General features: G+C 36.1%; 1 protein-coding gene across 24 annotated transcripts in view; it reads left to right on the forward strand.

The window, feature by feature from the left end:
- ERC2 (ELKS/RAB6-interacting/CAST family member 2) overlaps nt 1-22,160 on the forward strand; it is a 904,101-nt gene that overhangs the window by 439,043 nt on the left and 442,898 nt on the right. For 20 of the 24 annotated variants that reach the window (XR_013357839.1, XR_013357837.1, XR_013357838.1 and 17 more), the window contains 2 exons: nt 6,219-6,412; nt 11,948-11,959. Coding sequence is in view for 21 of the 24 variants with exons in the window: in XM_077858464.1 (XP_077714590.1) it covers nt 6,219-6,412; nt 11,948-11,959 (206 nt within the window). In the remaining 3 variants the exon portion in view is untranslated. The remainder of the gene's footprint in view (nt 1-6,218; nt 6,413-11,947; nt 11,960-22,160) is intronic. The other 4 variants (XM_077858467.1, XM_077858471.1, XM_077858475.1 and 1 more) reach the window with 1 other exon arrangement.

A 22,160-nucleotide genomic window follows, 5' to 3' on the forward strand; every position in this document is an offset into this window, starting at 1 on the left:
TCTTTTACTTTAGTCACCTACTAAGTGATGCTGTAATGCCATTTCTTAGGAATCTAAAATTTTGTCTTTGTATCCTTATTATTTTTTATAATAATAACCTTTCTGCAGCTTAACTACCAGTTTCTACTCCCGGAGGAGTTTTGTCTTGTCATATAAACACTATGTAGGTTATCTTCAATTGAATTCTTTTTCTTTCTTAGTTCTTAGTTCCAAACAAATAATATTTTTTTTTCATTAGGCTCAAATACCTTCTTTGCTGTAGCCCTAGTAGTTATTATGCCTAGAGATGGTATCCAGAGGTCTCTTATAAATTTTTAATAAAACTTTAGAGCTTCTGAGTCCTAAATTTAGTGCATTGTATATCCTTGTTGCAAGGCAAATGATGGATTTGGAGGCACTGAGGGCAACTTGGTGACTGGCTAGGGCATACTTGAGACCACTCTGATGTATTTCCACACATGTGAGTTTCCTCCCTTGCCTGATCACTCATTGAAATCCTGTCTTTTCTGCAAACGCATCTTTTGCAGGGCTCACATTTTATGTAACAGTTTATAAGAAAAAGACCGAGCATTTTTCCAGTCTAGAGAAAGAAGAAAATCTTGTTAATGTTCAGTGAGGTCTTCCTGATATATAGGTCATCATAGGACTTTGCAGTCCCAAGGACATGGCGGACTGTATTATAAATGCTTTCACAGTCAGTTTAGGGACAGTGGTTTATTTTTGTGACTATTTACGAAAATTATTTGATTCACTCATAGACTAGTTCCCCCCAACACAATAGAAAATTAAAACTATTTAAGAGATAATTCACAGCATGTACATAGCATATATAAACACACACGCACACACAAACACATATACACAGCATACTCGCTCTAGGCTTTCAAATATCTAAAGAACTCAAGTAATATTTATAATAATTAAGATTTGAAGTCACATGTTTTATTTCAGAACATCCAGATAATTAGTTCATTTCTTTATTTTGCTAATTTTTGAAAAGTCCATAGTTAAAAACGATTACATTATAATTGTATTTTTGTTTATATGGTCTTAAAAACTGTTAAGCATACAGTTGGTTCTTTTAATTTTGTATATGTGTGATATAAGAAAAATTATTTTGAACATTTGTTCATTTATTTAAAATATTCTCTTTGTTCCATCTATGAAAAAAGTTTCATTTTGAATAGTTGTTAGAATATGAAAATTGTGAGTATTCCGATTTACTTAGCCAAAATTATAAAAGAATAGTTTCCTTTAGAACTAAGTAGTGTAAGATTCAAAGACATATCATTATTAGATTTTGAATGTATTATTTAGGCTCAGCTTTTATATTTGGTATTAATTAATTGGACTTAAAATATAAATTTCATAATATATTGAAGTTCTATAATCACCCTTAAAACCTTTATTTTAAAAAGTAAGGCTTATTTATAACAGAATTATGTGAAGGTTGGAACTTCTTTTAGAAGACTGAAGTAAAATACGATGTTTAAGTAGTTTATATGCCCTTTTCTGTTGCTTAGATATGAAAAGAATGTTTAAACCCCCCAAAGTACTGCAATCAAGAATCATATTTTCACTGGGCATAAATTTAACAAATTATTGCTGAAACTCATAAGTAGCAGGGAAGAAAAATCATCAGACTCATTAGTTAGTGTTCTGCTTGTGCTTTATGATCATGACTAATCATTTGTTTATTTTGAAAGAAATGATTTTTTAAAAATTGTTAAGCCCCATTTCAAAGAAAGAATGCTATATAATATTATAATTGAATATTCCCTGCCCAGTTTTGCAGCAGGTTTCTGGGCCAAAGTTAATGCTTTCCTTTCTAGGCACTCAGAAAGATGAACTAGAATTTTACTGAAAATAATCAACATCCAACCTTTACCAAAGAAATATTAATAAACTTGGGATTTTTCATATCGATACTATCAATCTCTGGTTTGGCTTAAGGCACTTTTTGCTCTTAACTTTAATTTAAGTATAATATTAACCTGAATCTTTGCCTTATTTCCTGAAATAGTTCTAAATTCTATAATTTAAATAGCCACTAGGTATTGTTATGTTCTCTTTGTCCTAAGTCATGACCAGATTTCTTGTTTGTGCTTGATTCAGACTTTCAAAGTCAGTTCACATCAAAATTCCAAGGCGTGCCCACATCAGTGAGGCTCCAAAGTTGTTTTGATTATTTCCATTTGTGGGGAAATTTCCTTACATGTGGAAATGTAGGAAAACATAATTGGGGGACCCTCAAAACTTACTGATCTAATATGCAATACAGACTTTTCTGAAATATATTTTCCCCAGTTTTCTGTGTTCCTGAGAGATGTTTGAGAGCTGCTCTAAAAGTGATCAGAAATATGTTGAAACAGAACCAAATACTTGAATTTCCCTTTAAACTGACTGGTTTAATCAGCAAAATTAAATCTCTACTTTAAGAAAAGAATGCTAATCAATATTTTTTTGGTTTTGATGACTGGAGATGTCTTTGAAAGTGACAATGTTCTTCCCTATATTTATGATAAATAGCTTCTAAAACCATGAAATCCACACCAATTTGCATTTTAAAGAGCTAGATTCCTGACAAATGAAGAGAGGGGACAGAGTTGATGTGCCTTAGAATGAAATGGGCTGTCACTTCCTGACCTTTGGGAGAATTAATTTCAAATTGACAGATCCACAAGGGAAAATAATTACTGTGCATTTTTAGTTTAAACCTTGAATGGGTCAGAATGCTGTGATAGGAATTTATTAGATAATGATCATTCAAATATATTTATTATTTTTCTCTGTAGTGTCTAAAGTATATTAGGTCCAATTCTGTTACCTACTTTTAATCCCCATCAGTAGCTACCATTCTAGCTTAAAGAATCCATGTTATAATTAGAAAAGGCAAGAGCATTGCTAAATGCAAATAAAGTGCTTCCTTCACTTCATTTTTAGAGTAGGCTCTGGCCTTATAACTTGGAAGGAAGCACTTCTTTATAAGCTCAAGTTCCTCCTGTATTTCTTTAGCATACTATAATCCTCATGTCTGTATATCATAGTATAACACACTTATGCTACACTGGTTAACAATTTTAGTCCATCAGCTGAAAAGTTATGACTGAAGCTGAATAGAGGTGGTTACTTGCTGTATCTTTTATGAACTCTGTGGAGACTTTTACCCTCACAACTCAGGTTGATCTGGGACTAAGCAGCTATCAGTCATGGGAAACTCCTCTCCCTTGAGTCTTCTTCGCATGGACCCTAGTGATGACCCAGAAGCAACTGTTACTCATCCATCTCTATATGATTCTTTCTTAAAGCTTTCTATTGACTTTAAATTTTTTAAATGGTATCTATTTGCATTTTTTTCTATTTGCATCTTTATTTAATAACCCTTCAAAGAATTGTGACCTATCATTGATATGGAGATGGATTTAACTCCAAGGTATTCTTGTGGTTGCTTATTCCTTTTAAAAGGAAGAGTCATTAGCACCTACAAGTATTATCTAACAGATATCAGGCTAACTGTAAACTTGACTATGATCTGTTTTAATAACATGATCTAACTTTAATATCATGAGGCCAACAGTGGTCTAGATTCAGGCATGTCTTTTCCTAGGCTTTCTGTACTTCTAAACATCCCATGTGTCCTTTAACCATATTCATTTGTTTGGTTGCAAAGACTACCAACCATCTAATTTCACCTGGTATTGAAAACTGGCTTTAGGTTACCTTCTCTTTACAGAGTTAAAATAAAGAATGTGCTCAGATACTCATCTACCAGCAGACTGCTTTTTCTGTAAGCCTAGTGGGGAGGCTTATCCAAGATATATGTACTATCTTGATGAAAAACTAAATAAACCAGTACCCTAGCTGTATAACAAGCTCTACTGGTGGGTTGCATATCATTAAATAATAGTCATAATAATACAAATGAATAATACCTTTCCCATGTTTATTTTATTCATAGCTTTTGTTGTCCTTGGAGAGGCTAACTCCTTTGTCTGTAGTACTCATAAGACACAGGGCTAGATTTAGATTCTAAGTCTCACAATTAGTAATCCTGTACCCATTTATTAAAAATAATGATAATAATAATCATAAGAATAAAAGCAACTAAAATAAAGCACAGTGGCTAACTGAACTGCTAGCTCTTTGTGAATCTTTAAATCAGGATCAAGAAAGGAATCGTAACTTAAATCAGGAACATGGAATCAAAACATTTATGTTTGTTTTGCACATTTCTAGCTCAATTCATGAGTTCTCTTTAAAAGATCTTGATATTCTTGGTCAGGTAGTTTGAGAAAATGTCATGAAAATCTTTGTAGCTGCCTAGAATAATGGTAATATAGCATAAAAGTGGAAGAGAATTAATATCAACATTTTGTTTCTCTTTCTTAGAAATTTTTAAAACTGTATTTTCAGCACTTTTCTGATATAAGAGTAATGAATTCTTATACAAATAGAAATAGATATATGGAATAGTTATTTTCTTTTAAAATAGAATATCTACTCTACATTTTAAAAGTGGAGATTAACAAATTTAAATGTTCATTACTTCAGTTTAAAATAAAATTGTTAGATAAATAAACTTCTAAAGGCATATTAGCTCAGGATTCTCTTTTAGATTATTTTAATTATACTGAAAAAGCTCACTAATCTAGTAGAATGAAATCCAGTGTACATACTAAGTAAATAAAAATAAATTATCTCTGAGAAATGTTGGTAAAAGAAAATAAACCAGTACTGGAGAGTTTGTTGAATTAATAAATTTTCCCAAGTTCTTTTTGCGTAGTTGAGTTTATTTCTTGAATAAGGAAATCTTAGATTAAAGAACATGAAAGCAAATTATTTTCCTCCTATCCTCATGCTTAAATAATATGTTACATGCAAGAATATTATTCTAAAAATGATTATTTTGTCATAAATAAGAAATTTATTTTTATACTAATTTTTTAATTTTTTTCAACTAAATCATTGCAAAAGCTGTCACCCTTGTAAAGTAGTATTAGTATTAATTTTTCTAACCATGCATGATTCATTTAACCCCACAGTAGCTGTAGCTTGCTTGCCTTGTTTTTTCCCTGAAATTAAACAAAAAGATATAAAAATACAGTGAACATCTATTCTACATGGCAAGACAGCAGAACAACTTAAGTCCTAATAAATTGTTAACATTGTATGATTTCACATATGGATTTTGGAGATACACACATATATGACTTCTCTGAACTTTCTCTGTTGAATGTGCACTGTTGTTAAACTACTTGTTTTTTCCCTGCCTACTCTTTGAAGAAGTCAATTAGGAATAATGGGAAACAAGGGGTAGGCAAAACATTGCAGTGCAGTGTTATTTCCATCTGTCTGAGAATATTTCAGCCAAAAGTTTATTTTGGGAAAAAAAAGTCATAACACACTTTCAGACACGCAAGAATCACAAATACTTTGGCTGCAAATTATTCTGCAGTATTGTTGCTGTGTTGTTGCCTGTGTATGTTTTTGTGTGTGAAGCTGCCACCCACCCATGCATGTGTTTGCAGATTCTCGTCTGTGTGCTTGTTCATGAATTAGCTCATCCTCCTCCTGGTTCAGGTTAAATTTAATCAAGAGAACAAGAATTTATGGGTATGACTGTTAGCTGGAAAGCCCTTCCTCACTTGCAAGTCTTTCTCTCAACCTACATCTTCTGCTGAAAAAATCTCAGTGGGATGAAGTGTTCAGTGATCAAGCAGTCTCTTACATGTTCCTTGCCTTACATATACCCTTGATGGTTCTTGGAAAAATAATTTAATATTGTTTTATCTATCTCAGTTTCTCTACTGGAAAAGGAAGCTGTTGGTATGAATCACCTCCTTAATTGTAAGGAGTTGAATTGTCTTAGTTCTGCTTGCCAAAACATCAGGATAAAGATGTCACAATCTCTCCCTCAACTAATCTCCCACTTCTTAGTGGGGAAAAAACCTCCTGAAAGTAGTAACATTTAATGCAATAAAATATTAACAATAAAAGAAACTCTCCTGTGAAGCTATATTATAATTTAAAATCAACATTGTTCTAAGGTAGCTGAAACATGTCATTTTCCATTTTGCCTTTTAACTGACAGTATACCCATAATTCTTGATGGTTATTATTTTTTTCTCCAAAGATAATTTCTGGGCCATTGGTGACTGTACTACCTATTGTTCTAAATTGTTGTCTTAACTACATTCTTTAAAAATATAATGTTGAAGGCTCATAATATTGAAGATGACTCCAGGATGAATCCCGAGTTTGCAGACCGAATAAAACAACTTGATAAAGAGGCATCTTACTACCGTGATGAGTGTGGCAAGGCTCAAGCGGAAGTCGACCGGTTGCTGGAGATCCTCAAGGAGGTGGAGAATGAAAAGAATGACAAGGACAAGAAGATTGCAGAACTTGAGAGGTAAATTTTGCAGTCATGTTGCGAATTGTCAGCAGTGAGTGAGCATGGATTGCTTAGTTGCCCATTACAGGTGGTAGTAGACTTGGAATGCACATTCATATTTCAAGTAGGAAATGGGTTATGTATGAGAGGAATAGGGACTGTTAGGGATGATGTTATGTTTCTGTGGGACACTCAAGAAGACAATTGGCTTATCTTTTGAAGGCTTATGTATTTCTTACATGTTTAAAAATATAATAGCCAAGTTTCTTCAGTGATATCTCTCATCTAACACATGTGCTAGCAAGGTGTGTGAGACATTGAGGCTATGACTACTTGAAACCTTAGTTTTGTTTTGTTTTTGTTTTTGCTTTTGCCATGAAAGACAAACATGTGTGGTTTAGGTTTGTTTCACACAAAGAATATATTTGGCAATTCATTCAAGGTAAAAGAAAGGAAAGGGAGCTCATGTCCTTTGGATGTCTTCTGGCACACCACAGCAAATTCATCGAGGGATGTATCTTTTAAGAGGACCTTATAGCATTTGTTAAATAAATATGTTTGAATAAAGTCTGAGGCAGGCCTATCTGATAGCAAATTCGGTCAAAAACAAAGAGGGTTATATCAGGATTCTAGAATATTTAGATTTTCAGATAAATCACAATCCATATTGTATTTATATATAGGATAGACTCTAAAAATAAGCTTTCTATCAATGCTTTTTCCTATATTTCATAGAAGGAAAGAATTTCTGAATAATCTTATGTAACTCCATTACCTCTGAGGATTTCATATTGGTTCAGCAATAAGGCAAAATTTGTCTTTCCTAGATTTAGTCCATATGGAAGAGATCAACAAATTTTGAATAAATCAGTGAATGCTTGCCAGCTTTGATCAAGACACTTGCGAGGCCTGAAAGGACTTAAAGACATATGCAGAATAGCTCTCTGTGGCCTTGTGGAAAGATCACTGGCTATACTGACAAAAAGACCTGGGTTCAAATTTTGCCTCTGCTTCATGCCAGCTCTGTGACCTTAAATCTTGTTAGAATTGAATCTCTAAAAACCTTTTAAAATGTATCATACTTTTTAGGTGCCATGTCCTGGTGGGACAGTTATATTATCACAAACAGTTAAATGCTAAAACAAATAAATTCTCAATATTAAGTGGCCATGTATTTAAATGGATAGGTCAATTCTCAAATTTTTAAGATTTTCAAACATAGTATTTAATATATTCAGACTTCAAGTCAATTAATATTTTGCTTAAAAATCTTAGTATTAGTTTGATGATAATCAGATTTTTATACACTGTGACCAATTTTAGTGATTAAATCAAGAATTTATTTTCCTGAGATAAGCGGGCAAACAAAATCCTTAAAGGTGAGAAAGCTGAGACCCTGAAAGGTTGAGTTACCTTCTGGAGGTTGATCCAATGGTCAGAAGTAGGCAAAACTATGGTAAATGTTTCCTGATTGTTAATCTGTTCTGAGAAGCTGTGAGCTTCTGAAGGGCATAATATTATCTATGCCCTAGATAATGTTAATAATAGTAATTACAATAATAATAATATATGTATTTTTGCTTACATTGTATATCAGGTACTCTGCCAATCAGTTGACCTGCAATACTGTGCCATCTAATCTCCCACAATACAGAAAGTATCATTGTCTTTATTTTATAGATAAGAAAACTATGACTTATAAGATTAAGTAACTTCCTAAAGCTTTCAGAGTTTATAAGATCAAGAGTCAGGATTTGAACCCAGGTCTAACAGACGAGGGCTGAGAACAATCCTGTCCCACAATGAACCAGAAGGAAGAAGTTAGTCCAGTAGCACTAAACAGTCACATAGCCTAAAGAGAGAGAGGCATTGCTGCTAGGCCCCAGGAGATCTGTCTCATCTTTATTAGCTTTCATGAGAGAAAGTGATGTGCCCCACATTTTGAAGGCATTTTTCTGCACTAACCCAGCTCCTCAGAACTATAACTGAAAAATCAGGATTAGCTACTATAAATATTTGCATAAAAATAGCATCGTCATCTTGTTCGACAAACAGGTCTTAGCTGGACACTAGTGCCATTAAATCATTTTGAATATTCACATTTTTATATCCTCAATATGGAATGCATTAAAACAACAGTGATTTTACAGGCATTTATCTTTATGTACTTTCTGCACATTTTCTTTATCTCTGTCTTTGCCTTTCCTTAAAGCTGATGCCTCCCAGGCACTGTAATTCATAAAATGTGTGGTGAGACTTGAGTCTGTCCCAGTTCTCTGCCTGCCTGTGTCTTGGGTCCAGCAGCAGAACATAGTCTGGGAAATGTCTGAGCCCAAGCCCTAGCCCCAGCCCAGGCCCTGCTGGAGATGGTGGGGGGAGTGGGGGTGGAGAGCAAGAGGGAAGTTTCTTGGGAAAAGGAGAGCTTAGCCTTGGCCTGCCTTTCTGAATCATTATCTGCCGGGCTTCATGTGTATTCTGACCAAAACACCTTCCTTGTTTGTCAGGCAGCCCTTTTCAAATTGGGCAGTACCTCCATTTTCTGGCTTAAACTACAAAATTCCTACCTCATAATGTTGGAAACTAAAGATTTCTTAGCAATGTGACATATATCTCCATTTTGGAGTCATGGAGGAGTGTTTGCAATTAAGTTTGTGATTTTGAAAACCAAAAAAAATTGAACTTGAAATAAATTTGTGGTCTCTGGTCTGTAATGTGACCTACCAGAGTGAAAAGACTTCTTTTTAAAAGCAATGAGTGTTCTAAAATATTCCAGAACTTCAGTCATGTGCAACAAAAGGTTCAGGGTTAGGAATAGCATAATTCAAAAGACACTGACACTTGTCTACTTCTCTCTCAGAGGGCAATTCTTGCTTCTTTCTACTCTGCTAATCTTCCCATTTTTAATTTTCTTCACAATGTATACATTCCAAATAGCATATGCCTGGCACTTACATGGATGCATTTACCTCTTAAATTCCACGTGAATAATGTTTTACATCAGCCATTAAAGATTTGCTTTCCAAAATGCATATTGTTCCAGTATGGTCCCCACGTGCATTTTTTTTCCTATAAATTCTTGCACTTGATGCTTATGGCTCAGCATGGAGCTTCTGCCATGGGCAGCAGGCAGCTGGACTCTGGGGAGGTTTAACACAAGATGGGTGAAGGGCCTTAAGCATACCTCTGAGAGTTGGTCCAAATCAGACTGAAGTCTTCATTTGATTAACCATGCTAGATACCATGTCTGCTATATGATCAGATAGGTAATCAAACATTAGAGGGAGGGAATATGTGGTCTTTCTGTGTCAGTGCCCATCAAGGGCTCTGAGTTTTATTTAGAGTTTCAGAATTAATTCTGCCTTAGGGGAAAGAGAGAGTTAACATCTCTTGTCAAACAAGGCATGCTGCCACTAGGTTTTTGGCATCTCAGCCACAGGAAGGAATCCATCAGGTGACCTTTCATGTAATTATCCTAAATATGGTAAGAGGTTTGTCGATATTTGTCTAGGAGACGGGGAATGCCCGAATCAAGCCCTCAGTCATATCCTCCCCACTGTGGAGAGGAGGGTGGGTCCTTTGGGTTTCTACTCCTAAGACATAATATCAGAATAGAAAACAGGTAGTTCTTAATTATCTGGTTCAAGGACTAATTCCATCAGATATTTGGACATTTGGGAAATCATTTTAGATGCCTAAAAGCACCTTATCTAAGAGTTGAGAAACAGACTATTATTTTTTCCTTCTGAACTTTTTCAGTAATGTGCCAACATAATTTCTTTGATGCCTTTCAGAACACTTTTAACAAAATCTAAACTGAAGCTTTATTTAAAAAAATGTACTATGTTCTAGAAGTCTTATGGTACAACCAAGAAACCTGATAGCAGTTCTATTTGTTTTGATATAAACTCTTCTTGCTGAGAAATATCCTTTTTTGTTTGTTAAAGTGAAGAAATTTCAATGAAACAAGTGGCGGATGGTTTTGCACCATCCCTAGCAATCCTTTGGTTGTCATGGATGCCTTTGAGAATTTGATGAAAACTACGAATCCTTGGAAAAGGCAACTGATCTTAAATGTTTGCTTGCTGTTTCAATTTAGGATCCTCTAAAGCTTGGCTATGGAGCTCAGTTTGATATACTTCTCTCATCCAGAAGAATTTGAAATAACAGCTGGGGTCAAAATCCCCACAATTATCATGACCCTGTCACTTATTTTTGATCAGTTGTGTGTTCATGATCATGAAACACTGTGCAGGGGACTTTCAGATACAAGGGGTTATTGGACCAAAGCTTTCATTGTGTGTTTAATTCTGAATTTTCTCTTTGATTTTTATCATTATGATCAATACTGTTTTCACTTGAAATATTCTTGTTTAAGCTTTCTCCTGAGGATTTGTTTTGTTTTACCTTCCTCTGTGAAATGCTTAAAGTTACTTATTTTTAAAAATATTTTAAGTTTTATTTATTTAAGTAATCTCTGCACCCAACATGGGGCTCAACTTGACAACCCTGAGATCAAGAGTTACATGCTCTTCTGACTGAGCCAGCTATGTGCCCCTAAAATTACTTCTTAATAGTATGGAATTATTAATGGGGTCCCCTTGAGCAGATAGCTGGTAATATACTTGTTCATACACTCTGTTTTTTACAAAAAGCATTATATAGGTTTACAAATGAATGCCTATTGTTTGCTCCTGTGGTAGCTTGAACATCATGACTTTTTTTTTTTATCTTTTAATTTTTGCTTGGATTTGGGACTTTATTATTTTGATTACTTACAAGGGCATGTTAAATATTTTTGTACAAATAAGTTATCAAGCATCTGGATATTTTCAGTGATGAAGTATAATCCTCATTTTCACAACTGAAAAAAATTACCCTCAGCTTTGGAAGTTGCCCTGTCCTTTCTTGGGAGGCTGATAGGCAAGCAGCACCTCACCCAAAGCCCTGCTCACAGTGTCTTTGATCATTGCTAGGTACTGTGCTTTGTGAGCATCTAAAATGGAAATCTTTAAACAGAAAGCCAAATTGTTCAGCTAATTTTGGTTTTCAGGGAGGAAGGAAGAATATCTCCTAAGATATAACCATCCAATTTATTGGTTCAAATAAATATTTCTGACATCAGTGCTTACTACTAACTCTAATGTCTTAGCAACTCCTATTTCAGTTTATTAAATAATAAAATTTTGTGTGGACACATATAGGAACTTTCCCTATGAATATTCCTCCAGAAAAGAACAAATTCTGCTATTGGGTTGCTGGAGCACACCTGTAGTTCATACCAGTACTTTTAGTGATAATGCATGAGAGCAGAGACTGGTTTCTTATGTATATAATATTTAATAGAGCATCTTACAATGTGTGCCCAGGACTTTTTGGGATAATATCAGATAAAAGTTGCTTTATTATCCTTCATTTGGTTATAAAACCTGCTAATATAACATCTGTTGGCTGTATGTTTAAAACTAATGCATTTCCTTCCTTTTATTCTCTTTTGCTATCCTTTTCCTTTCTGCTTATCCTCCAAATCGCTGCTTTCACCCTTGCTCCAATCAGCTTGACTGTCAGGTCAGTACTTTCAGTTTTTCTTCTAACTGCCTTTCCCTCCTAAGCTCAATTTATTGCTTGCACTTGTTTAACAAACACATTTCTGAAACGGTTTTCCTCTGGCCACCACATTTTTTTCCCCATTTCATTCTATGCCTAGGGAAGGTTTATTTTATGAGAAAGCCATATAGGTGGGAAAGGGCAAAGAAGAAGATGGGAAATAAATCACTGTTGGATTATTTGATACATTTGATTCCCAGATTATACAATCAGTAAGAGAAATCAGAGTGAATTCTAGAGCATTTCTCCTGAGCAGCTCAGAAAATTGACTGTGTGATGATAAAGCATGTTGCAGTGGAAAAAACAAAATCCAGGATGCTAAATATAACCTAGGAGAACAAAAGATCTGCTTGTGACACAGCAACTCAAAAGCTAAATTTAATAGTGCAAACCACTCAGACTTTTTGCTTACTAAATCACTGTGTTTTGAAAGATTTATGATACTTTTTGTAAAGTCACTTTTGAAAATTATCAGTGTGTTGGTAACATATTGTACACACATGTTATTTCCTGTCATTGTTTTGGTTTTTGACTTTTAACTTCATTTTTATTAGCCATAATACATACTTTAATTACCTAGGGCATAGCATATGGAACCAAATGTAAAATTAGATTCAGCATTAACTATGTGCACCCTGATATTAAGAAGCAAAATGAACATTTTGTTTTAGAAATGCATCCAAGATTTGATTCCTCTTAGATAGCAGTCCAAGTCAGTAACTGGCCCTTGTTTAAGTCAAGCAAGACTTCTCTTTACAGTAATATGCCGTACTATCTAGTTATTTCTTTATTCAATCAATGAATTTACCAGAAGCTGCTCACTGTATGATTTGAGCTACCAAGTTTAGAAAAAAAAAAAAAAAAAAAAAAAAAGGACCCAAATTGATAGCCAGTGTAGTTGCTCTTTTGAGAGGCAAGCAATGTTATTCTCTTCTCTTTATTCAGTATCTACACCTTTTTTTATTCTGTCTACTGCTCATCACCTAAAGCCACCAGACCAAAGCATTTATGCTAGTGGCAGATAATTTCAAAATGAGGCCTCCTGCCCACACACCAGTTTTGTCCCACTGCCTGCTCCCAAGTTCTATGGCTTATAGTCCTTGAAAATGAAACCACATCTCTGCTATTCCCACATACCATGCTGGGCGTCCCACAGCAACTGCCTTGAACTTCATCTCACTGAAAGAAGCCCATTCTCAAGAATTCTCCAGAGATCTAAACAGAGATTGAAAGCATGGTCCTACAGAACTGCTCTCACCCAAAACTTAATGACTATTAATTCACTTTCTGGTACCCCTATATGCAGATACAGACATCATAATGAAGGTGGGAGAGGAGGAGGTTGGCCACATGGCATCCAAATCTTTCCTGCAAGTTTTGGATCCTCTCATTTAATGAGGCTGTAAGCTTTCCTACTTGCCTGTCTTTTTTGTTTTCTTTCTCCTTTTGCTTTCCTTTGCTACTCCTCATTTGCACCTATTGATATGGAAGCTGTTGAGACCAGGGACCCCTTTGGCTCTCACACCTGAGGCTCCCTGCCAGGACCTTCAGATGTTGTTCACAGGCATTCTGCTGTATCTTATGTGTCAGAAACTGTACTGTGTAGTATTTAGTTTTATCTTGTTTCATGGTGAATAAACATGAACTCTGACTCTCAGAAGACGGAATGCAGGATTAGGGCTGGGAGAGGTTTGGGTAACAAGGGGTCTCTCTCTACAGGGGGTTCGATATTGTCAATTGAGTTTGGTAAAAAGTTTAGGTCAAGTCTGGTTGTGTGAACTGTATGGTCAAATTAAGATTCATATTATTTCTATATCATTTAACCTCTTACCCCAAATGAACACAATAGAGAAAATGTACAATCCTTGTCAACAGTCTCTTGTTATATTTTTAGTGTAAGAGGAATTGGGCAGCTTTACTTTCCTGGAACAAAAATATCTAAAGGTCTTGGAAGCTTTCTTGAGCTTTGACGGGTTTCCAGAGTTAACTTTGCTTTTTTCCCAACCACTTATAAGTTTACCAATTAAAATAAAATGAGATGTAACAATTTTGGAGGGCAGGTGGAGAGGGGGGATGGGCTAACTAGGTTAGGTGATTGGTATTAAGGAGGGCACTTGTGATGAGTGCTGGGTGTTGTATGTAAGTGCTGAATCACTAAATTCTACACCTGAAACTCATATTAGACTGTATGTTAATTAACTGGAATTTAATAAAAACTTGGAAAAAATACTTAAGGGGAAATAAATGAAATATAACAATTAGATTGAATACAGCTCATGTACTTTCTTTATATGGCTCACAGTTGAGCTACATGTATTTGTATATGTAGCATACACGTATCCCTGTCTATACATATATATGTTATGTGTGTATACACTTATCACATATTCTTTAAAAGATGTATGGTCTTTCTTACCATAGAATTTTGTAGTCTGCACTTCATCTCCCTACTTCCCAATCTGAAGTGTGAAAACTTGACTAACTCTTGGGTCTTTTTTTCTGTGCTGTAGACTCCATGGGAAATCTTCCCCTCCAACTATTTTTAAAAATGGCCTGATTTCCTTTTCAAACTTTACGTAGACTCTCTGCTTTAAATCGGATGGACATAAAAAAAAATTAGATGGACATGTAATAAGTATCCGGTTTGTAAAATGCAAATGTCATATTCCAAATTTGTTCAGGTTCTTATTCCAGAAAACTCCACTTCTGTCAAGAATCTCTTTACACAAAAACCAGTGGGAAGCTGAAGAAGATTTAGTAGGATCCCTGCATTGCACTCTGAGGGAGGGTTTATGTGAAGTTTGCTCATTTCTAGGAACTATTTGCGAGATTAGCATGTGACTTATGGCAGATGAAGTTATCTAGATAAATGTACGCAGCACTTGAACAAAAAAAGAAAAAAGTATCCTTTGGGATTCACTTCAAAATCCTGCCAGAGAGTTCACCAAGTAAATTCAGAAGGCTCGGGCCTTTCCTGGGCTCTTCCAGCCTCTGATTTGCTTTGGATTCTGAGGCAGGTGCTTCCTTGTTTATGCCTCAGTATCCCCTCCTGGAGAGGAAAGAGATGTCTTTGGAGTAGGTCTTCTGCGATCCTCCTCCCTGCATATGTCCTACAGAGATGGAATTGGTGATGGGCTGTGTGCATCTCCCTGGCAGGCAGGCTCCAGCTGATGGCTGGCGCCTGGCAGCAAGTGTGAGCTCATTGTTACAGAGTCACTTCAAACATTTCCACCAAAATAAACTCTTTGTGATGTTTCCCCAAAGCTCAGTACTGCCTCATTCTTCTAGCAAAGGATGAAGTCATTACTCCTGGACCTCAGAGGCCTGTTGTCCAAAGAAATAATGAGAAACAACTTGCTTAGAGCATTCCCTTTCTGTCCTACAATTTGCTCTTTGCTAGGGTCAGTTCTTGCCCCATTCTCTCCACAAATACCTAGTAAGCACCTCCTGTGTGCTAAGGCCTGGCACTATATGCTGGATCTGGCATTTTTAAAAAATAGCTGATGAAAAACTGACCAAATCATTAAATAATGTATATGACATTCTTCATTTTTATATTCATGATGCACATTAATATTAATAATAATAGAAATAACAGAAGAAGCAGCAGCAGTAATAATATTGGGTATTAGCTAAGTGTCAGCACTGAATTAATCACTTTCTATACAGTATTTACTCAAAACAACTGTATGAGGTTGGGACTGTCAGTTCTTCCGTGTTGAAGAAGAGGAAACTGGAGTTCATGAAATTTAAGTATTTTGCTCAAGTTAATACAGCTAGTAAGTGAAGAAATTTTTTTTTTCACCCAAAAGCCGGTCCTTTCTGACATACAAAAGGAATCTTTTGCCACTTCTGCTTTAATTGCATTAAGATCTTTGAGAAGGCCCACAGTAGGGACTCCTGTGCAATTGTGTGGGATCCATGGTTTTCCAAATATGAGGTTCATAGAATATACCTCATGAAGCACTTTGGGGAAGTACTGTTTTGCCTGCTGTGCAGCCAACCTTTGTCTTTGCCCTGATATTGATGCCCTCCCTTCTCCTATAACCCTTACCCCTTCTTGGGCTGGTTTCTTCTCAGGCATCATCTCTTCAACCTTCCCTGAGCTCCTTAGGCAGCAACAATTTCTCCCTGCCTTGATCTCCTCAGAGCTTTATCTGACCCTTTTCCCTGGTCTATGTTATACCCTACTTCGAATTAGGCACTGTATCTCCTGGTAGATGGTGGCCTCCTTGAGCACTGGCTGGTTCTCCAGCTCCATGGGATATTGTGCCACACACTGGAGGTGGCAAACTCCTGTGTGTTGAATAAATGACTGTTGAGAGAGGAATTTCCATTAGCTTCACCTTCACCCCTCCCACCCTTTACTCAATCCCCATGGAAAGTTGCTGGTAGGCTCTTTCTGGAGGTGGAGTTGACTGCACCGGAGATCTTATAATTTGTTTTTTCTCAAGTTGGATGCTTGAAAGTTCAAGAAAAATTAAAACACAAATAAAAGAAAAGGATAAAACATCTCCTGGATTTATTTTATTTTCTCCCTGCCTCTCTCCCTTTCTCTTTCCCTCTTCTGCTCCTTCTTATCTCCCTATTTCCCTTCTTGCCTCTCTCCTTCTTTCATTCCTTCCCTTCATATTCCTTTTTCCCCTTCCCTTTTCTTTCTCCTTCTATTCCTCTCCTTTCTTGACTGTTTATTGAAATGTTTCTGCATGCAGGAGTCAGTGCTGGGTGTTGGGAATATAGCAGTAAAACAGACATAACCCCTCCCCTCACTGAATTCAAAGACCAGCACTTCCTATAAGGAAGGATTTGGCCACTAAGAAAAATAGTTTGTCCCATTTATACTAATAACTGGAAAAACTGGGTTTCAGGTGTTTTTTAAAATTCCTTTTCCTGTTGGGGTTGAAGGGGTTATCCACAGGTCAAAAAATTATTTCCCTCTTTTAGCTGCCTTATACTAATGCTGACATTTCTGGTGAAGTGTCAGAAAATTTTATGCCCAAGCAGAACTGGTGGAGAGCCAGAAATCAGTTGATTTTGCTTTGGGTGCAAATATTTTATTGGGGATGGAAAAAGTTGTTTTCCCTGATTTACAGCTCCTGCAAACATAAAGTAGGTTCTATATTTGGAAATGTTTTTGAACCTTTGAGGTGTAGCCAGGGGTTGGTTCTTGCACCTTTCCAACCTGGCCTTGGTAGGACTTGCCATGGCTAATGTTTTGCTGAGCCAGCTCCAATTTGTAGAACTAGGGCTTTATGCTCTGTATTATTTTTGCTTTTTAGCTTTTACTTGAGTGGCTGCTCTGGCTCTTTCTCTGCAGCCTCTAGAATGTGAAGAAGATAGAGGGAATACAATGTACATTGTAGTTGAAATGCTTTGTGGTACAATATGCTTCTAAGGTTCCTTAGAGAGGAGTAAAACCATTCTCAACTTGCAGATCTGTTAAAACAATGACAGCAGGGCAGCCCAGATGGCTCAGCGGTTTAGCGCCTCCTTCAGCTCAGGGCGTGATCCTGGAGACCTGGGCTCAAATCCCATGTCAGGCTCCCCGCATGGAGCCTGCTTCTCCCTCTGCCTGTGTCTGTGCCTCTCTCTCTCTTTGTGTCTCTCATGAATAAATAAATAAAATCTTAAAAAAAGAAAACAATGACCACAACAGCAAAATCAAAAGATAGTTCCAGGTAGGCCTGATAAGTCTTGGCCTCAGAAGAAGAGATGCCAAGTTAGTAGGGTTAACCATTCCTTTGTGTTTTTTTTTTTCAAAACCTCCTGCCCTCCCCCAACAAGCCACCCCCCTTTCCTCCCCTACTCCTGGCTTTTGGTTGGTCCTACCATATGGATGAATATCAGCAAATAGTAAATCTCTCAAGATATGTTAGCCTTTTCTGTAAATGTTGAGAAGGGGAAGGAATGTAAAAAAAATAGTTTCTCAGTATTATTATAAATCACTTTCTAGAAAAATAATATCTATTTCCTTTATATGGCTTTTCTTATGAAATGTGAATTCTATCACTTCATTACCCACAATACCAGCTCAAGTTGTAGGGAAACCTATCCAACTGGTGACTAGGACTCTCTTCCGTATTGGGTAAAGGTACTTGGAATTTTCACACTGCGTAATTTCACATTTTTGTGAAGCCTACATTTTGGAGGGACCTCTTTAAAAATGAGTGGGTACTGTGTATGTTTCTCTGAACAAAATACTTTATTGTTAACATATCTAACAAAAACTTTGGAAATTTCTTTGTAAGGAATTCTGATAATATTTACTGCTCTTTTAAATTGTATTCTAAATTCAGTGACTACCATACAGGTGAACATTAACTGCGATATCAAGCTACAGAAATATGAAAACTAGAATAGGAAGACAGAAATTGGCTGATTTTGCTTTTGGTGCAACTATTTTAGTGAGGATGGGGAAAAGTTATTTTTCCTAATTTATAGCTCCTGCAAAAATAAAGTGAAATGTGTAAAATTATTTTTGTAGGAAAACTTTAATTCTAGAAATTATAGAGTGAGTCAGGGACTGGAAAGAAATTTCCCCTAGAAGAATCTCTTGTTGCTCCTTTTTTTAGTCCAAGAGGAGTGAGACTTATGTTTTAACTCTAGCTTGCCCATTGACCTTCTCTTCCAATTTTTTTCTAGTTGGTAACATTGTTAATCTAAGCATTATTCTTATTGGTATAAACAGAGCTGAGTGTACAATAATTTATGCTTTGCAATAATTTTTAATGATATTTGAAAAGTGTGTGATCCTCACCATTGTGTGGACAAGTTATACTATTTCTTGTGAGACCCCACATGTAATTGTGCAGATACATGGTGAACATGAGCAACTTTTGAGACATTTAATGTGTAGCAGAAGCAGAACTTTGGGCAGTGAATTGCTTTGCAAAGTTTTACTTTAGGTCCTAGGAAAATCTCTTTAGAGGGTTTTGAGAACATAACCATTGCCTCTCCCAGATGGGAATGTAAAGTCATGGAATAGTCTCTCCCTGGCCTTTGGTGTTGGTCAACTGGAATATTCCCATGGCTGGACAGATCTCGATGTGATGTGTGAGTTGAAGTGTAAGAGAGTGGTTTTAAATTTAACTTCAGAGCCCTCTGCTATTTAATCATATGTCAGTTTGATGGTTCCAAGGACAGCATGATACATTGCTCACAGATAATTACCGTGGAGAGAATGAGTTGGTTATAATAATGAATAGCTGGAGAATCTTCTGATAACCTGTGATGAGTGGGCCTTGGTGAGAAACACTCACTGGGCAATTGGCACATAGGTGTCCTATCACTCTGGTGAGTGTGGGTGCTCTTTTGCCACCTAAACATGCAAAGCAGGGGCTTTTTAAGGATTCCTGAGCAGATAAAGAAGCACTGCTCTTGGATTTCATGTGTGTCATTTATCCTAAACCTGTTACTACTTTATATTAGTATTTCATTTGTAATCCAGATTATTCAAACTGCTATCTATTGTCAGAATGTTACATGTAGAAAAGTAAACTCTATCTTAAGAAGCAACTTCCTCATTGCTGTGGCATGTTGAGTACACATCCACAGGTCCTCAAGCCTCTCCCTGTGTCTGTAAAATGGAGACATTGTATTATACTCATCCCTTGTAGGTTTGTGGTCAGGAAGTACATTGAACATGGAGCACAGTCTGGCACACAGCAGATGTTCATAAGGGATGATGTTGTGATGAAGGTTTTCATGACAAGAATACTGGGTGAGAGTAGGGGGTTCATGCACCAGAGAAGTAGGAGATGATCTGTTCATGTAGCCTCTCTAGCTTTCCTAGTTATAGAAAATTTAGTTGTTGGAAAAAAGCCTTTAAGGCTTTTTCCTCTTGAGCCATTGACAGATTTTGAGGGAAAGGTTGAAAACAACTGTACCCTGCCGAATGCTTCTTTCCTGAGGGATATGAATAGCTAAATATAGAAAATTCATCCTATGTTTATTGAAAAGTAATCTTTGTCTTACATAAGGATGTATTTAGATTTTTCTGAAACAAAATAGCTATGATTTAGCCATATTTTTTTTCGTAGGTTTTCCATATCTATGCATTAAAGGACCGTATGTTGAGTTTAGGCCAAATACCCAAGTTTGTTCCTTTATCCATTTATTTACTTTATTCATCAACTTACTTTCATCAAATACTAATTGTATGTATGCTTTATACCAGGCATTGTGGTGTAACTTAAACTATTCTTAGAAGCAGGATCTAGAAAGATGGAAGCAAATTGATAGGATTTATAGTAGGATATTTATGCAAGTGGTATAATGGGATACACACTGTTCTGCACCTTGGTTTCTTTTTTTTTTTTTTTAATGTCTTTGAGATCTTTCCATATCCATAAATAAAAGCTTTCCATTCCTTTTTACTCCTGCATACAGTTCCATTGTACCAGTCTCTTCCTGAAAGGACTTTAGGTTGCTTCAAATTTTTCCTTTTCATATAGACTCCTATAATTAATAACTATGAATAGGCTTAATTTCATATATGTATATGAATATGTCTGTAGGATAAGACATTTAAACCTAGTTTTCATTTGCTTTTATCTTGTTACAGGTGAAGATGGGGCACCTTTAAATATGTGCATAATTTGTCATATTCTTTTGTTGTTTTTAAATTTATTTTTAGAAGTTCTTATATTGGAAAAATTACCCATTTGTCTGATTTGAGTTTAAAATGTTCCTTCCTAAAAAAAAAAAATGTTCCTTCCTGACAGTTTGCTTTTTAAAAAAAATTTTGCTAATGATTATACAGAAATTTTTAAAAATTATTTTTATATAGTCAAGTATATTGTTTTTTCTTATGTCTTCTGAGTTTTGTGTCATAGTTAGAAACCTCTTTCATACTATAAGAACAGTTGTCCTGTGATTTTTGGGAGGATATTTTTATGGTTTGATTTTCTGCATTTAGTCTTTGAACCATCTGGAATTTATCTTACTGTAAGGTATGAAGTATGGATATAACTTTACTTTTTTCTAGGTCAAGTGAAGTTTAAATGTCACTTCCTCTGTTTGCCTTTCACTGGAGCTAGCCCAGCCAGGTTAGGTTTGTCTCTTATAAATTTATGTAACTTCCCACTAGAACATGAAGCACAGTCTTAATTCTTGTTCAGTGTCTGTCCTCTAGTCTAGAGTGGAACTTCCATCTGAAAAGGACCTGTGTGCCTGTAATATAGTGGACACTTAATAAATATTTGTAGAATGAATTAATAGTGTGAATTGTAATGAACTGAAGTTATGAGGGGATAGAAATTATGAGTAACTAGAAGCTATGTAAAGATGTGCAGATGGCATGTGAACCATCGAAGCTTACATAGAGGGGAACCAAGTCACCAGGGTGGTAGAAGATTAGATAGCTATTGCTATGCAGGACAATAAAATAGCCCTCTGTTTAGAGTCACCTTGGACTCTAGATGGCTTTCCCATACCCTTCTCTGTGAGACCCAGCAGGAATATCTTTTTTTTTTTTTTTTCCTTCTTAGGAAGCCTAATTTCTCAGCTTTCCCTAGATTTAGTGAGACATGCCTACATGATTGAGATCCCTGACTAACAGTGGCAGGATGTAGGAACAGGTGTGGAAAATATGGCAGGAGCTAAGAACAGAGAGGTTTTGTCCAAGCTGTGTTTTAGATGCTTTGGGATAGCTAGGTAGCTCTGTCTAGTAGGCAGATAGGATTGAAAATCTGGAATTGGACAAAGAGGCATTACCCATGGCAGAGTGTGCCAAATTGAATATGAATATCATGGGCATTTAGAAGACAGAGTGCAGGGAAGTTTCTATTAATGTGATAGTATTTGGACTGGACTAGAAAAGTGGAAAAAATTTTATCAGATATAGAACCAGATGGGGAGCATGAGCAAAGGCAACAGAAGTGAGACGGGACAATGCTTGGAAGAGAGGGTAGGGGATTCTGTAGCTTAAGCTCTGGAATAGGGAGAAGTAAGGGTTTGCCAGGACAAGGAAAGCCTTGAGTGCTTAGCTCAAGATTTTGAATTTTTTGAGTCTGGGAATAGCAGGCAAAAGTATCTTCTAGAGGATTAACTCTATAGCATTTCAGTGCCAGAGAGGTAGGCAGTAGCCTATGCTAGAAGAAACACTGGTGCCAAAAGAAGGTGGTAGCATTAGAGGTGAAGAGGGAGGAACAGGCTTAAGGAT

The sequence above is a fragment of the Canis aureus genome, chromosome 19 (genome assembly GCF_053574225.1).
Source record: "Canis aureus isolate CA01 chromosome 19, VMU_Caureus_v.1.0, whole genome shotgun sequence".
Classification (NCBI taxonomy): Eukaryota; Metazoa; Chordata; class Mammalia; order Carnivora; family Canidae; genus Canis; species Canis aureus.